General features: G+C 35.9%; 1 protein-coding gene across 1 annotated transcript in view; it reads left to right on the forward strand.

Annotated features, from left to right (window-relative positions):
* fn1a (fibronectin 1a) overlaps nucleotides 1-15287 on the forward strand; it is a 36233-nt gene extending 20946 nt beyond the window's left edge. The window contains 23 exon segments of the mRNA XM_051119175.1: nucleotides 503-775; nucleotides 2346-2537; nucleotides 2634-2723; nucleotides 2811-3077; nucleotides 3167-3283; nucleotides 3437-3601; nucleotides 3752-3907; nucleotides 4216-4296; nucleotides 4299-4331; nucleotides 5639-5908; nucleotides 6170-6357; nucleotides 6755-6842; nucleotides 6932-7111; nucleotides 7202-7291; nucleotides 7376-7564; nucleotides 7665-7754; nucleotides 9172-9650; nucleotides 11289-11427; nucleotides 11510-11677; nucleotides 12049-12174; nucleotides 12257-12363; nucleotides 12468-12584; nucleotides 14478-15287. Of these exon segments, the coding sequence (XP_050975132.1) occupies nucleotides 503-775; nucleotides 2346-2537; nucleotides 2634-2723; nucleotides 2811-3077; nucleotides 3167-3283; nucleotides 3437-3601; nucleotides 3752-3907; nucleotides 4216-4296; nucleotides 4299-4331; nucleotides 5639-5908; nucleotides 6170-6357; nucleotides 6755-6842; nucleotides 6932-7111; nucleotides 7202-7291; nucleotides 7376-7564; nucleotides 7665-7754; nucleotides 9172-9650; nucleotides 11289-11427; nucleotides 11510-11677; nucleotides 12049-12174; nucleotides 12257-12363; nucleotides 12468-12584; nucleotides 14478-14546 (3674 nt within the window). The 3' untranslated portion in view covers nucleotides 14547-15287.
* Nucleotides 15288-17749: the final 2462 nt, after the last annotated feature.

The raw sequence follows: 17749 nt of genomic DNA on the forward strand, positions 1-17749 counted from the left end.
CTTTCTATTCATCAAAGAAACCTAAAAAAAAATGTACTCTGTCATTTTCAACATAATAATAATAAAAATAACAATAAATGTTTTTTGAACAGCAAATCAGAATATTAGAATGATTTCTGAAGGATCATGTGGCTGGAGTAATGATGCTAAAAATTCAGCTTTGAAATCACAGAAATAAATGACATTTTAAAATATATTAAAATAGAAAACAGTTATTTTAAATAGTAAAAATATTTCAGAATTTTGCTGTTTTTGCTGTACTTTGGATCAAATAAATACAGGCTTGGTGAGCAGAAGAGACTTCTTTATAAAACATTAAAAACCTTTGACTGGTAGCATATGAATTTGTGATTGTACTATTCTCATATCACAAATTCCTAATGCTCATCTACATGGTTCAGCATTCACAATATGAACCATGAAGGATCTGTTTTCTGGTCAGATGACTTACCTCCGTCTCTCGTGTTGTGTCTATGTCTGTCTGGTACTTTCTCTCCTCCAGATGTGCCCAAAATAACTGACCTTAGCTTCATCAACGTCACCGACTCCACTATCGGCCTCAGCTGGAGTCCTATTAACTCTACCGCCGTTACCGGCTACCGCATCACAGTGTTGGCTGCTGGGGACAGCGTCCCAATATTTGTTGAATTTGTGGAGCCCACGACTGGCTTTTATACTGTGCACGGTCTGGAGCCCGGTATTGATTACGACATAACCGTCACCACAGTCACAGAAAATGGAGAGAGCGAACCCATCATCATCACCCAGCAAACAGGTAAGAGTTTGTGTGTGTCTCTAAATATACTAGCTGTCTCCAAGATATTTGAGAAGATTATGAATGATGAATAAAAGTACATTGTACGTTGTACTGAATAAAGGTATTAATTTCTTTTAAAAAGCACTCTCAATGGATTAGAAGTGAGGGAAAAACTGTGAATTTCATGACATCTTGGCCCAGATGAATGTGCAGTAAATTTGTGCCTTCATACTTGTTGAGCATTCCTGCTCTTTGTTGCTACAATATTTCTTGAAGTACATATGGTAGCCATATCCCTGTTTGAAAGCTGACTGAGGAAAGCCTAGCAGCTGTATCTTGTTTCAGCACTTTATCTTTCTTTCTTCATTTCTTTCGCTTCCCCCTCCATTTCTCTTTCTATGTGTCTTTTCTCCTCACTTTCTTTTTGCTGAAGAAAACTGATGTGTAAATCCACATGGCATCAGTCTGTGTAAAGTCTGCTTTCACATAAACAGATTCTCGGTCAGACATTTAAAGATGGTGCTCATTTTCTCACTCTTTCCAGTGGCTTTTAAACAAGCTGTAAATCTAGAGGTTCAGTATGCTTGCATCTACAATATTTTAGTTCTTTGAAGTTTAAGTACTAAAATGACTAAAACTGAAATAAAAAAACTGAAACTTCTGAAAATATAAATATTAAAGCATTTTGTTATATTTTATAAGATTGAGAAAATTTTAGATCTATTGTCATATCAAAAACATAAATAGAAACTTGATATCTGTGATGCAGAAAATGCACATCATCATAAAAAATGTTTGGTTTAACTTTGAAGAAAACACATAAACATAATCTCTAGAACTGCACTAAGAGTCACTTCATATTTTACTCTTTTTGTTGAGAAAAACTATTGTCATATCAAACATAAACAGAAACTTGCTTCACAGCAACACATCATCATAAAAGTTTGGTTTAACTTGAAGAAATTGTGACAGAAGTATATTACTTAATGTAATGATAGTACTACAACTACTACTAATAAAATTATTAAAACATTATTCTTTAAGTAATATTTACCAGAAAATTATTTACTAGAATTTATTTACCAGAAAAATTTTAATTCACAACACCGTATTTCTGAAAAATAAAGAGAAATAAAAAGTAATAATAAAATATATTTTTTTAATCAAATCAATTATTTAGAGATACTTTTGATTATTAAAACTGAATTAAATCATTAAAATGGAATCCAGAAAATTAATGGAATTTGTTAAAAATAAAACTGAATTTGAGAATTTTTTTTATTTTTTAGGGCCTTAATTAAATTGCTGTTAAATAGTGTAAGATTTATGATTTCAGTTAATTAAACATGCTTTTTGATTTAATATTTTAATATCTAGTCTAGAAAAATTAAAACAGAAAAAACGGAATCCAGAAAAATTTAAATTTGGAAAAAAAATAAAATAAAATGGAATTTTGGGAAAAAATAAAATGGATTTCATAGGAGCCTAATAATAATATAATGAAATATATTACATAGAGAAATCTTCCATTAAAAAAGCTTTTGAATGGATATAAAAAAATCATGCACTTCCTCCTTTTCTCTTTTAGCTGTCCCTGCCCCGTTTGGCCTGTCATTTGGCGAAGTGACTGCAGACACTATGCTAGTGACCTGGAAGGCCCCTCAGGTACCCAAAGCCTCTGAAATCAACCGCTACATCATCCGCTATCATCCAATCGATGACGACGATGACACCATTGAGCGAACTGTGGATGGAAACACAAACTACATCGTTCTTCCCTGTACGTTACGTGAATTGACGCTTACGTGTTTGAGCAGCCCTGTCTTTAGTTTCTGTATTGAACACTCATTAATGAGCCTCTTTGTGTGATTTTTAGATCTTGTGCCCAACACCGAGTACCTTGTCAGTGTGATTTGCGTCTATGAAGAGAGAGAGAGCTCACCTGTCATTGGCACTCAAAGAACAGGTGAGTTTGTTGGCAAAAAAAGCTGTATAATAATAGATCAGTTTAATTTGTTGACTAAGTTAAGTCATGCATCATTTTACTTCACAGTCCTCGATGCTCCTGTTGGCCTGCAGTTCTCTGATGTTGGCACCAACTCCTTTACCGTACGCTGGCAGGCCCCTCAGGCTGTTATCTCAGGATATCGTATCCGCTACCAAATGACCAGTGGGGGACGTGCTAAAGAGGAGAGACTGCCCCCATCGAGGAGCCATTTCACCCTCACAGGCCTGACCCCGGAGACCGAATACAGCATCAACGTCTATGCCGTCAGCGGATCCCGCGAGAGTCTGCCTCTAACTGGAACTCAGTCTACCAGTATGCTGACACTTCCTGAGTTTTGTCTCCTCATTGTAGCTTACTTTAGATCTTATTAGTGCTAATTGTCTTTCATCACTTTTTGTTAGTCTCTGATGCCCCGACTGACCTGGAAGTTATCTCCTCAACACCAACCAGCATCACTGTTCGTTGGGACGCCCCCTCTGTCACTGTGAGGTACTACAGGATCACACATGGAGAGTCGGGTAGGTGACTGGATTCATTAAAATAGTGTTGTTTTATGTAACAGCAGGGATTTCATTATTTTATATTCCAGCATTGTGTGAATTGATGGTCCTGCATTGATGTACATTTTACCATAGTTTGATGTTGACCGAATTCTGATTTTTCACATTCAGGTGGTTTTGACGCTCCTCAGGAATTTACGGTCCCTGGTTCCCAGTCTACTGCCACTATTGAAGGCCTACGACCAGGCACCGATTACACCATCACCGTTTACGCTGTGACCGGCAGAGGGGACAGCCCTGCCTCCAGCACCCCCATCCATGTTATACACAGAACAGGTAAACCGATGCATCTGAGAATATCTGTCGGGTCTTTGTTTGTTGGTTTGACTTTTTAAGGATTTACAAAGACCAGATGATGTAGAAATTACAGACACTTAGTTGAGAGCTAAAAGATATAAATAATGGACTTTGTTTCTTTAAACATAGATATTGAGTCTCCATCAGAGATGGAGGTGACTGACGTAAAGGACAACACTATTACTGTACGCTGGAGCCCAGCAGCAGGTCCCATCTCAGGATATCGTGTCACAGGAAAACCACTAAATGGACAGGGACCTGTTTTCTCTGAAGTGGTCGCTCCAGGTAATTTATATGACACTACAAACTGCAGTCTGTAACTTTTGGCACTCTAAGGGTTAATAAACAGAACTCTATGCGTCTTGAGGAAAAACATTGTAGATGGAATATAAAAACGTATTATAGGTGTACCGTAGTGATTCAGCACACGGTTTGGAAAATTGATTCACGATGTACTCACTTATTATATAAATTTTGGAAATTGTTAGCACAGAAAAAGTTACGGACTGCAGCTTTGAAAAATATAGTGTTGTAAAGAGGTAATGCTGTCGAAGTGAGAGTTGAATAGGTGTGTTTTTCACATGTAATTGCAGACCAGACTGAAATGACGTTCTCTGGCCTGATGCCGACAGCAGAGTACACTGTCAGTGTGTTTGCTCTGGGACAGGATGGAGAGAGCCCCCCCCTCTGGTCGAAACTGTAGTCACAAGTAGGTGTAAAAAAAACGAGAAAGATTTTTTTTTTTTTTTGCTTCACTTCTTGTGAAACAGAAGTACACTTAAGCATATTTTTAAAAAGAGTACTTATTATTATAGAAAAAATGTACTTTAAGTGTAAACTGAAGATAATGTTTTCAGAAATTTTTGCATGTTAAATGCAATTAATGGAAATACACTATGCGTCAAAAGTTTTGAACAGTAAGATTATTACTTTTTTTTTTAATAAGTCTCTTCTGCTCACCAAGTCTGAATTTATTTGATCCAGAATACAGCAAAAACAGTACAATTTTGAAATATTTTTACTATTTAAAGTAACTGTTAAATAACTATTTGAATCAAAGCTAAATTTTCAGCCTCATTACTCTTCAGTGTCACATGATCCTTCAGAAATCATTCTAATATGCTGATTTGTTGTTAAAAAATATTTATTATTATTATCAATATTTAAAACAGTTGAATAATTTTTTTCAGGATTCTTTGAATAGATCCAAAGATCAGCATATATCGGAAATAAAAAGCTTTTGTAACATTATACACTATACCATTAAAAAGCTTTGAATCCGTATAATTTCTTTTTAATTATTATTTTTTAATTTAATTTCATCAAAAGTGATTATAAAGACATTTATAATGTAACAAGATTTCTATTTCAGATAAAAGCTGTTGAACTTAACTTTCTATTTATCAAAGAAACCTGAAAAAAATCTACTCGGCTGTTTTCAACATAATAATTTCAACAAAATAATAAGCAGCAAATCAGAATCTTAGAATGATTTCTGAAGGATCATGTGACTGGAGTAATGATGCTAAAAATTCAGCATTGAAATATCCTGAATAACTTACATTTTAAAACATATTCAAAAAACAGTTTATTTAAATAGTAAAAATTTCAAAATGTTACTATTTTTGCTGTACTTTGGATCAAATAAATGCAGGTTTGGTGAGCAGAAGAGACTTCTTTAAAGAACATTAAAAATCTTACTGTTCAAAAACTTTTGACTGGTAGTGTATATTATATTTTTATTTTATATCATGTAATTAACTGCACATTAAAGAGCTTTTTAGACCCCGCTTAGTATTACTTTTAATTGTAATATCAAATAACACATGACAGGTCGAATTATAATTAAGTACTTTACATGCTTTAATGTCAACTCATGTCAACAAATTAAGTGTACATAATTATGTTAAAGACTCACATGTATCATGAAAATGTCAATTGTAAATATTATAAAATATTGCACTTAGGTTAAACTGAAACAGATTCATTCATAGTCTCAAATATTTCTTTCTCTAGCGGTGGACAAACCCAAAGACCTCTCCTTCACTGACGTGGACTCCACCTCCATGCGCATCTCCTGGGAGAGTCCTGATGGAGTAGTCTCCTCTTACAGAGTGCTGTACTACAGTCCCGAGGAGGGAGAGAGAGAGCTGTTCCCTGCCCCACATGGAGATGCTGAGTCTGCAGTGCTGCATGACCTCAGACCAGGCACAGAATACACTGTGAAAGTCATTGCACTGCATGACCGGACCCCCAGCACTCCACTGGTGGGCACTCAGACAACAGGTATTACTTTAAACAGCTTCTCTTCTACTATTTTAAAATCAGGTCTACCAAAATTTTGCACTACTATAAACACAATATTACTGTGTTTACTGTATTTGTATAGTAACTTAAAAGTAACCTTAAACTCAGTTTTAGATAGCAATATCCTGGCAACTATTACAACATCCCAGAATTGTGGTAATGAGTCTTGTGTTCTTCAGAAAATGTTAAAATCTGGTAATATACCTAATGTTTCTTTAATGTTCTCTTCTCTCCCTGTAGCTATTCCTGGGCCCACCAAACTGCAGTTCTCCCAGGTGGGTCCAACATCCTTCACTGTCTCCTGGTCGTCTTCTGACGTCAGGCTGACAGGTTACCGTGTGGCCATCACCCCCAAGAGCAAGAATGGACCCACTAAAGAGGACAACATCGCCCCTGACTCGACTACGTTCCACGCTACTGGACTCATGGTGAATAACCATCTCATACTTTTCTCAAAACTTTAACATGACTGATATTAGACGTACTGTAGAACGAACTACTTTCATGCATTTCATGCCAAAAAGGCCTTAAGAACAGCACTAAGGGGGTTTCATGGAAAAATCTTTATCGAAACAGCTGTTCCTCAGGTTTGAGGCATTCATTTCTTGATTTTTAGCTGTGGTTGTGGGTTACTGATAGCCAGAGAGCAATGTTAATCTCCATCAGGCAAACCTCACACTGTACGTCTACCTTGTCATTTTGGTCAGTGGGTAGATCAAAGATTAAAGCCTGTGCCAGATTGTTTCAGAAAATTATATGGTATTTTGCAAAGCACATTTTCAAGGCTCTGCTTCATTTTTTCCCCCTGTGTGTGTGTGTTTATAGCCTGGCACTGATTATGAAGTGGAGGTTTACAGTGTGAAGAACTCTCTCACCAGCCCTCGTGTCAAGGGAGAAGTCACAACACCTGACAGTAAGCCACCTGTCCTAAAACATCTCTGAATTACACCCGCATTTACTGTGTGTACTGGCAAAAACTCAATCTAGATTTCATTTTCCCAGACATCAGTCCACCTCGACGTGTCCGTATATCTAATTTGAAGGACTCCTCCATCACTCTCACCTGGCGCTCTAAGACTGAAGGCATTTCTGGCTTCCTGGTAGAAGCCACACCCACCATGGGCGGCCATAATCCTATCCAGAGAACCATTGAACCTGATTCACGCACCTACACCATTACTGGTACACGACACAGCTATAATAATAATTACAGGCTGCATCTTTTGCTTTTTTGAAAAGTGAGATTCAGTTAAATGATTCTGTGTCCTATAGGTCTGGAGCCTGGAACCACTTATAAGATCAATATCTTTGCTCTGAATGGAAATGCACGTAGTGAGCCTTTCACCCTTACAGCTACTACAGGTACTTAAATAATATAATATATTAATATAATGTAATGTAATATAATTACTTAATTTAATAAATATATAATTTTTTTTTCTTTAGCAAAACCAGTTATCAGCCCACCCACAAACCTCCATTTCACCTCTCTGACTCCTACTTCAATCTCCTTCACCTGGGAGCCTCCACGAAGCACTATCACTGGATACTACGTGACCTATGAAGAGGCTGGAGACATTCCTAAAGAGTTGACCCCTCGACCCCAGGCTGGCAGGACCTTCGCTTCCATCTCTGGTACTGCTCTTTATTTATACATAATTGTTTATACTGATTTTTCTTGCAGAGCCTGCCATTGGTTCCCTGTTTTTAACCTTATTGTGGTCTATATGTGTAGGTTTGAAACCAGGCACTGAGTACGTTATCAAGATTGTGGCATTAAATAATGCTCAGAGAAGCATTCCACTGATTGGCAAAGCAAAAACTCGTAAGTATGCTTTTGTTACCTTTCTTTACACCACTTTTTATATATTTGGGGTCAGTAAGATTATTTAATGTTTAAATAAGTCTCTAATACTCACCAAGGCTGCCTTTATTTTTATTAAAAATACAGTAGAAATGGTAATATTGTGAAATATTAATACTATTTGAAATAACTGTTTTGTATCTTAATATATTTTAGAATGTAATTTATTTCTGTGAAACATTAAAATGTAATATTTTAAGTCAAAAGTTTTGGAACAGTAAGATTTTTAATGTTTGTAAGAAGTCTCGCCAAGCCTGCATTTATTTGATTCAAAATACAGCAAAAGCAGTAATATTGTGAATATTTTTACTATTTAAAAATAACTGCTTTCTATTTGAATATATTTTAAAATGTAATTTATTCCTGTGATCGAAGCTGATTTTTCAGCATCATTATCCTTCAGTGTCACATGATCCTTCAGAAATCGTTCTAATATGCTTATTTGCTGTTCAAGATATATTTGTTATTATTATTATTATCATCAATATTTAAAACAGTTGAATACATTTTTTTTCCAGGATTCTTTGATGAATAGAAAGATCCAGAGATAAGCATATATCTGAAATAAAGAGCTTTTGTAAAATTATACATTATACCATTCACAGTTTATTATTTTTTATTTGGAAAGAAATGATAGAAATTAATACTTTTATATAATACTTATAATACTTTTATTTAGCAAGCATGCTTTAAATTGATCAAAAGTGATGATAAAGACATTTATAATGTTTCAAAAGATTTCTATTTAAGATAAATGCTGGTCTTCATAATTTTCTATTCATCAAAGAAACCTGAAAAAAATCTACATAATAATATTCAACAACAACAATAATAATAATAATAATAATAATAATAATAAATGTTTTTTGAGCAGCAAATCAGAATATTAGAATGATTTCTGAAGCATCATGTGACTGGAGTAATGATGCTAAAAATTCAGCTTTGAAATCACAGGAATAAATTACATTTTAAAACATTCATACAGAAAACAGTTATTTTAAATAGTAAAAATATTTCAAAATCGTACTGTTTTTGCTGTTCTTTGGATCAAATAAATGCAGGCTTGGTGAGCAGAAGAGACTTTTGGGGCATTAAAAAACTTTTGACTGGTAGTGTATTTGCACTCAAAATTTTATTGTAAAATATTTTGATGATGATATTTAATGAAGCTATTGATATGCATCATGTAGCAATGTTGGTGATATGTATTATATGATATTATGTGATATATGCTTCTCCTTTAGTTGTTTTCAAAATAAACATGCAATGCTGATCTAATCAAAGCACCATGAATTAAAAGCACTTTACATTGCCCTCTGCTGGCAAAATATGGCATTGCAATACTCATTTGCTTCCCCCAACACAATTTTCCTCTTAGAACTGGAAATCCACCAGCTGACCCCCCAGCTCCCCGACCCCAGCCGCCCCCGCCATGATATCCTGGATGTGCCAGAGGACAACAACGACAATGACAATGACAATGACAACTTCAACAACAACCATGTGCATATGCTGGGGCCAAATAGACACAACACACTGGGACAGCAGGGCCAACACATCTACACTGAATATCAGAGCTACAACCTGGGCAATAACGGCCAGCAGCCTCATCCCCCAACCCACCGCGAGCCCCTGGTCTACATCCCCCTGCCTGGAGCAGATGGCCAGAGAGTGCCAGTGGTGCAGGTGAGCGAGGGACCTCAACCTGGCTTCCCCTTCGACGGTCTTTACAATGAGACAAACCTACCCCAGGAAGCTCAGACCCACACCACAATCATGTGGCAGCCTGTGCCGCACACCTCAGAGTATGTGGTGTCATGCAGTCCCATTACAGAGATCAACGAGAAGAGCTTCCAGGTGAGTAAACAGTCATATCTGATATTGAAATTCCTCTCATTAAATACTAGAGCTGTCAATCAGTTAAAATATATAAAAAATCAAATTATTCACAATTAATATGTATATATAAAGTGCAAATATGGGACATTATATAGAATTAGTCCAAAGTCAGAGTTGGAAACGTCTTGAAAAAAACAAACAATTTGTATGTATGCAAATTGTATAATATTGAATATACACATTTCCAGTAATTGTGCAGTTAATTATCGTAATTGTATTTTCAGAAAGTTTTGGAATATTTGTCTTATCCCAAATTTGTCACTACCGAAACACAATAATAATAATTTAATTAGAAGCATTATATTGGCCGATTAAGATTTGGCTTACATCTACATTGTAAATATATTTTTTGCTATTTTATTACATTTTTTTTCAGAGGTAATTCAGTAACAATTACATTTTTAACAATATTTCAAGTGTAATTTATGAGATTTGTTGTATTTTGAATCAGTTTTTTCTTTGTAAAAGGCAAAAAGGTGATCATACTGAATTCAAAGTTAAGGATTCATTAGTTAGTTGAATATACATTAAACCAAACACTATCAAAACATCTTGGCTGATAATTAAGTATAGTTTATTTTTGACAAAACATTCCATGTTTCATTCCAACACTACTAAAACCTACTACAATACTGAAATTTTCCATAACTGTACTAAAATTTTGTTTATTTCCCCCAAATATGAGGATTAGGTGTTACCTTTGCAACTACCAAAACAATGATGACATGTTGATTGACAATTTTATGGGATAACACCCACAAAAAACAAAAGATGTCACTACCGAAACACCACCAGTTTCGGTAGTGACAATTTTAGATTGAACCTAGCTCAAAGATGCTAATCAGCACATGGTTAGCTAGCACAGTTCTGAACAGTGGTACACATGAAAACTAAATGTTATGGAATAACTCCCAAAAAAGTGTGCTTAATTGCAGAAAAAAGGTGTTCGGTAGTAATGTTCCTTAAAGTTACACACAAATTTTTCGGATTTTGAAATTGATCTACTTACACCTTGTAGCTATGAGAAAGGGGGACACAGGAATATTCCCTGTTCATAAATGTAGGGGTGTAGTTAAAATTGGTCTCAATCAATCAGCCAATGTACTAAAACATACACTGTTTCGGTAGTGACGTGAAAAATACGGGACACTTTTTTTTTTTTTTTTTTTTTTTTTTTTTTTACATGCAGTTTCATAATTTACAAATATTTTAAAAGAATCAAAGATACTTTTAAAAGCAACAATGGAAAAGAATACAAAAGTTATTTCAGTGTCATTTTCATAAGTTGAAATTCAGGGGTTAGGGTTTGGGACAGCCACCTCCCAATTGAAAGTACCCAAAAAATAGTTTTTATATATATTAAATGTACTGATATTTTACATATTATCATGGTTTTCAATACATAATAGAAGAATCTTATGAACATCTAATATTTGAATGCTTTTTAAATGTGTTTTTTGGTTGTGGGATAGCAGTTTGCACCAATTCTGTAGAATGGCCCATATAATGCAGCTTCAAGCTACTGATGTCGTGTTTTTTTCTTGTAGTATGATATTATCAGTGATTATTAATTAACACACTCTCTCTCTCCTTCAGATGCGTCTGCCTGGCACGTCCACTAGCGCTACACTGATTGGTCTCACCTCTGGTGCCTCCTATAATGTTCTTGTGGAGTCTGTCAATGGAGACCAAAAACAGAAAGTCCTGGAAGATGTTGTGACTGTCGGAAACAGTGGTAAATCATCCCAAAACTTTACAAACTTGTAACCACATTTCAGAAGCTTACATGCTTGTTCCTGACTCCTCATATGCTTTAGTTCCAGGGGCTGGAGTGATTCCCACAGGCAGGGATATGTGCTACGACACATTCACCACCACCTACCATGAGGTGGGAGCGGAGTGGGAGCGCATGTCCGAAACAGGCTTTAAACTCTGGTGCAAGTGCCTTGGCCTCGGCAGTGGGCATTTCAGATGTGATTCATCCAGTGAGTGAATGAGCAATGCCGCTACATGCTAAACACCACACCTCGCTCTAGCATGGGTGACCGTTTGCCAGTTAAAAATGTGTTATGTGTCATATTTTTGCTACATTTCAGTACACTCGAGGCTGTTGCCCATGCTAGCTTTTTCTGACATGTTTGTAGAAGTTATCAAACATGGCATGGAGATGAAGTGGCTCATGTCTCAGATTTGTATTGTCAGCCTTTAACCAGATGATATTAAATTCTGAGACCAGCTTATTATGTATAATAACCACTGTATGAATGTGTGTGAAGGATGAATTCGCTGGAAATGTCTTTCTTTAGACACTTTTGAGGGTTCATAAGCTAAACAACACACATCTTTCAATTTACAGAGTGGTGCCATGATAATGGCCACAACTACCGAATTGGCGAGAAGTGGGACCGTCATGCTGAGAACGGTCAGATGATGAGCTGCACATGTCTGGGCAACGGGAAAGGAGAGTTTAAATGTGAACCCCGTAAGTAGAGTTTCCAACAGTTGAGTCTAAGCAGCTTTGAGCATGTAATGGTTGGTTGATTGACGTGCATTGTCTTTCGTAGATGAATCCACCTGTTATGATGATGGAAAGCTGTACCAGGTGGGCAACCAGTGGCAGAAGGAGTATCTTGGAGCCATTTGCACATGTACCTGCTATGGAGGACAACAGGTAACACTAGGTTTTATGTCTCTTCTGTATTTTAGTATGTTTTTACATATGAAGGAGTTTCTATACTACATATTCCCATGATTAAAATACTGTTGTCGATTCAGGGTTGGCGCTGTGAGAACTGTCGTCGTCCTGGTGCTGAAGTTGACGCGGACCTCATTCAGCCTCCAGTGCGCCCTGATGCTTACGACCGCTACAGAGAGAACGCCCTACGCAAACTGGTGAGTCTTTTTTACAGTCTTTTTTAATTACACTTCATCAGATTCAAACGTTTGGGGTTGGGAAGGTTAATGTGTTTTTTTTTATTAAGTAAAAACAGTAATATTGTGAAATATGATTACAGTTTTAACATAACTGTTTGCTAATTAAAAGTATTTTAAAATGAAATTTATTCCTGTGAGAACAAAACTGAATTTTCAGCATCGTTACTCCAGTCTTCATTGTCACATGATCCTTCAGAAATCATTCTGATATGATGATTTGCTGCTTAAGAAACATTTCTACTTATTTCAAACACGCAATTCAGACTTGAGATATAAACTCGCAATTTTGAGAAAGAAATTCAGAATTGCAAGATTTAAACTCGTTTATCAGAATTGTGAGCTTAAATTTCGCACTTGAATTGTGAATTAAGTCAGAACTGTGAGACATAAGCTCGCAGTTGTAAGAACATATCAGTCTTTTTTCCAGAAAAAAAATCTGAATTCTGAATTTATATCTCAATTCTAAGACAAAAAGTCAGAATTGTGAGAAAATAAGTCAAAATTGCGAGAGACAAAATGCGAGAAAAATCTGAATTGTAGGTTTATATCACAATTCTAAAAGAAAAAGTCAGAATTGCGAGAAAAAAAGTCAAAACTGTGAGAGACCAACTCGGATTTCCAAGGAAAAAAGTCAGAATTGTTTGTTTATATCTCAGAATTTGGAAAGAAAAAGTCAGAATTGCGAGAAAAAAAGAAAAAAGTCAGAATTGTGAGATACAAACTCGGATTTGCGAGAAAAAATGTCAGAATTGTGAGTTTATATCTCACAATTCAGAGAGAAAAGGTCAGAATTGTAAGGAAAAAAGGTCAAATTTGTGAGACAAACTTGGTTTTGTGAGAAAAAAAAAGTCAGAATTGGGAGTTTATATCACAGTTTTGAGAGAAAAAGTCAAGATTGTGAGATATAAACTCGGATTTGTGAGAAAGAAAAGTCAGAATTGCATGTTTATATCCCACAGTTGTGAAAAAAAAAAGTTGTGATTGTGAGAAAATAAGTCAAAATCGTGAAAGACAAAATGCAAGAAAAAATACAAACTGATTTGCATCAGAATTGTGAATTTATATCAGAATTTGGAGAGAAAACGTCCGATTTGTGAGGGAAAAAGTCAAAATTGTGAGACACAAACTCAGTTTTGCGAGAAAAAAGTCAGAATTTGGAGTTTATATCTCACGGTTCTGAGAGAAAAAGTCCAAATTGTGAGGAAAAAAGTCAGAATTGTGAGATACAAACTCGGATTTGCTAGAAAAAATGTCAGAATTGTGAGTTTATATCTCACAATTCAGAGAGAAAAGGTCAGAATTGTAAGGAAAAAAGGTCAAATTTGTGAGACAAACTCGGTTTTGTGAGAAAAAACGTCAGAATTTGGAGTTTATATCTCACAGTTCTGAGAGAAAAAGTCCGAATTGTGAGAAAAAAGTCAAAATTTTGAGATATAAACTCAGATTTGTGAGAAAGAAAAGTCAGAATTGCAAGTTTATATCTCACAATTCTGAAAATAAGTCAGGATTGTGAGAGAGAAACAATTACCTTTATTTTTTATTCAGTGGTAGAAATGGGCTTCCATAATTTCATGCCTTGTTTATGTTGTATATTAATTATACTGAAGATAGTGGATACTGAAATGCCAGTGTAAAAATATTCATAACCATTATTCCTTATTAAAAAAAGTAGGTCATTCAAAAAGGAAAATTTTCGGTCTGGAGATTTAGATTTTAAGATTTTATACAAACTTTCTTTTGAATAATGTACACCGCTTAATCGTGCACTATCAGATAACTAACATGTATATTATAAAGTAGATACGCTGATGTTTAATTCCATAATGACATATTTTTACTTTCTCTCTACAGAACATTCAGTGTCCAATCGAGTGCCTGAGACCAGACCTCTTAGCAGATGCTCAGAGCGGTTTAGAATAAAAGCGTCTATCTGTTTTGCCCAGTAATGGAGAGGACATGGCCCCCAGAGACTGTATCTAGCTCCCTCAGTGCCTCTCTGTCCTTATCTTCACTCACACTGCAAACTCTGTCCTGCTGCTTCCACCTGTGACGTCACGCCGAGAGACAAAACTTCTCACTCTTCTGATTGGTCGAGTCAGCAGCCAGTCTCCCTCTGCAGAGTGGATGGAAGGACACCATCCATCTACATTGAGATTCCACTGATTTGAAGTTTGGCTGTTGACATGGTTTTCACATCCCCTGGAAACTCAAATCAGTGGACCATCAGCAGAGAATCAACACATCTTGCCTTTGTGTTTTTCAGTATTATTGCCTGATTGTGTTTTTTAAATGATTTTGTGACTGTTTGTGTATTTTTGTCAGTGATCAAAAACGTTCATTGGTGTTCTTTTCTAAAACAAGCACTGTCTCACAATGAAAACCTTTGTGCCTTGTAGGCATCCTTTTTGTATGATGTAATATTCACCCCGCCCTAATCTGATTGGTTGGTTGATCTGTGGACTTTTGTGTCCGTCAGGAGGCAAAGGAAAGCACTGTGTTAATGAAGAAGTGAACTTTTTTTTCTTTTATTTATCCCTTTTTATGTATGTTTTGATGGAATGCAGATTATGGGTGTATACTGTTTTTATGTTTGTGTTTTAGGTGCCAAAGTCTTAACTACTGTGGACAAAAATACTTTTTAATAAAACTTCTTTTTTTTTACATCGTTTGTGATTCAGAGCCTCTTTGTCAGAAGCTTCAATGGCACTAAATTTCTTGTGGTTTTGATGAGGCTAACATGCAGTATATCAGCATGCAAATTTAGTAATTTTTGTAATTTAGTAACACTTAAAATATTTATAGTTGTGTATGCAATATGCATATTAAGGCTTATTACTTTGAGCATCTAGACCCAGTACTGTACTGATTTCGAGGGCAGGGCTATCTGTTCATTTTGAACCTTTTCAAAATGAAAACCTGCATAAATTATTCATATATATAATATAAACATAAGTTACTTTCTGTTATATATGGAGCCCCACACGTGAAGAAAAAGGATATTGTGGCAACAAATAAATACGTTGTTCCTATGATTCATAATTTGTTATCTTCGTTTTGGTAAAGTAGCTGTAATTTATTATTTTTTTTAATCTTGAAATATCAGTTTCAAAATCGCAGCAAACTTATATACTTACATTTTTCGCACATACGTTATCTTTGTTGTTATATCTCAGTAATCTAATCAAATCGAAGTGAATCATTGTAAGAGTAAGTTAAATATTTTCCTAGCTGTGTTCGTTTGGATGGATGTCTTCACGTACTTTTCCCTCAGTGATTTCTATGGCGTGAACAGATGGAAGTTGGCTTGGCTGCAGCTGATACCATGCACGAAAATGGAGTATGAAACGGGAACTGTTCCAAATATCTTTGTGAGTGAAATCCCTCTTTGTTTGTTTCTTCTTGAAGATAATACTGATTCGTGTTCCCATGTTAAAGAAGATCGTTGGTTACGGACCTTCTGCCACTTTATTTTTCAGACAGATCTGTTCTCTGGCTCCTCTCAAGACAGAGCATGTTTGGTTGGAATCCCAGTTTCATTTACTTTCGAGCTTTGTGACAGAGGGGAATTTGCCTTTGAGCTTCCAGAGGAGCAGATCCAGCCTGTATGTGAAAAAGTTTATGTACTTATCACAACATCAAATATCTCTGAGACAAAACATGTCATAGTAAGACATGGAGCAGCAGATTCTTATAGCCTGTTACACATTGTATTAGAACAATTTATATGTGACCTATTATGCCACAATTTACAAGATATACACTCCTGAACAAAATCTTAAGACCAGGGGACACATTACAAATATTCGCATTTCACGCTGGTGGATCCTAACCAGGCTGTAAGTACTGCTTCAAAATGGCAAAAGAAGAAACAGGAGCAAGAGCCAACAAATAGAGAACAGGCAATTTATAGAAAACTGAAGAAAACTCAAACAGGCTGTTTATCAGCTGATCAAAAGTTTAAGACCATTGCTCAAAAAAAAAAAAAAACCCACAACAGAGCTAAAAGTGTCAAAAAAGGACTCAGTAGTGAGTAGCCCCACCATTCTTGTTGATTACTTAAAACATTCATTTTTGGCATGCTTGATTCGACTGTTTCCAGGAGGCTGGTGGCAATGTGTTTCCAGTCTGGAACTGATGAAATTTTTTGTAAACGTCCCTTGCCATCCATCCTCAAACATTCTCAATGCAATTTAGATCAGGGGAACTCACAGGAAGGTCCAAAAGAGCGACGTTATTCTCCTTCGTAAAATTAAATAAATAAATAAATACAGCAGAAGTACCAAAGATACAGTTGAGGTCAAAAGTTTACATACACATTGCAGAATCTGTGAAATGTTATTTATTTTACCAAAATAAGAGGGATCATACAAAATGCATGTTATTTTTAATTTAGTACTGACCTGAATAAGATATTTCACATAAAAGACGTTTACATATAGTCCACGAGAAAAAAAATGACCCCATTAAAAAGTTTACATACACTTGATTTCTAACAGTGTGTTGTTACATGAATGATCCACAGCTGTTAGCTGTTTTTGTTAAGTGATAGCTGTTCATGAGTTCTTTGTTTGTCCTGAACAGTTAAACTGCCTGCTCTTATTTTAGAAAAATCCTTCAGGTCCTAAAAATTCTTTGGTTTTTCAGTATTTTGAACCCTTTCCAACATTCTCAATGCAATTTAGATCAGGGGAACTCACAGGAAGGTCCAAAAGAGCGACGTTATTCTCCTTCGTCAGGTGGACGTTGTGAACTGCAGCATTCTCCTGTTGAAAGACCCAGTCTTTACCGCACAGACGAGGGCCCTCAGTCAAGAGGGATGCCCACTGCAACATGTCTACATAGCCAGCGGCCGTTTGACGCCCCTGCACAACCTGAAGCTCCATTTTCCCATTGAAGGAAAAAGCACCTCAAATCATGATGTTGCCTCCTCCACTGTGCTGCATAGAAAATCTCTAGTGGGATCTCCATGTCATGCCAGTAATGTTAGAAGTCATCAGGACTGTCCAGCTTACATTTTTTCTCGTCAGAAAATAAAACTTTCTTCCATCTTTCAGTGTCCCATGTTTGGTGGTCCCTTGCAAATTCCAAACGGGCAAGTTTGTGGCGTGGGAGGAGTTGTGGCC

Source organism: Labeo rohita, chromosome 9 (assembly GCF_022985175.1).
Source record: "Labeo rohita strain BAU-BD-2019 chromosome 9, IGBB_LRoh.1.0, whole genome shotgun sequence".
Taxonomy (NCBI): domain Eukaryota; kingdom Metazoa; phylum Chordata; class Actinopteri; order Cypriniformes; family Cyprinidae; genus Labeo; species Labeo rohita.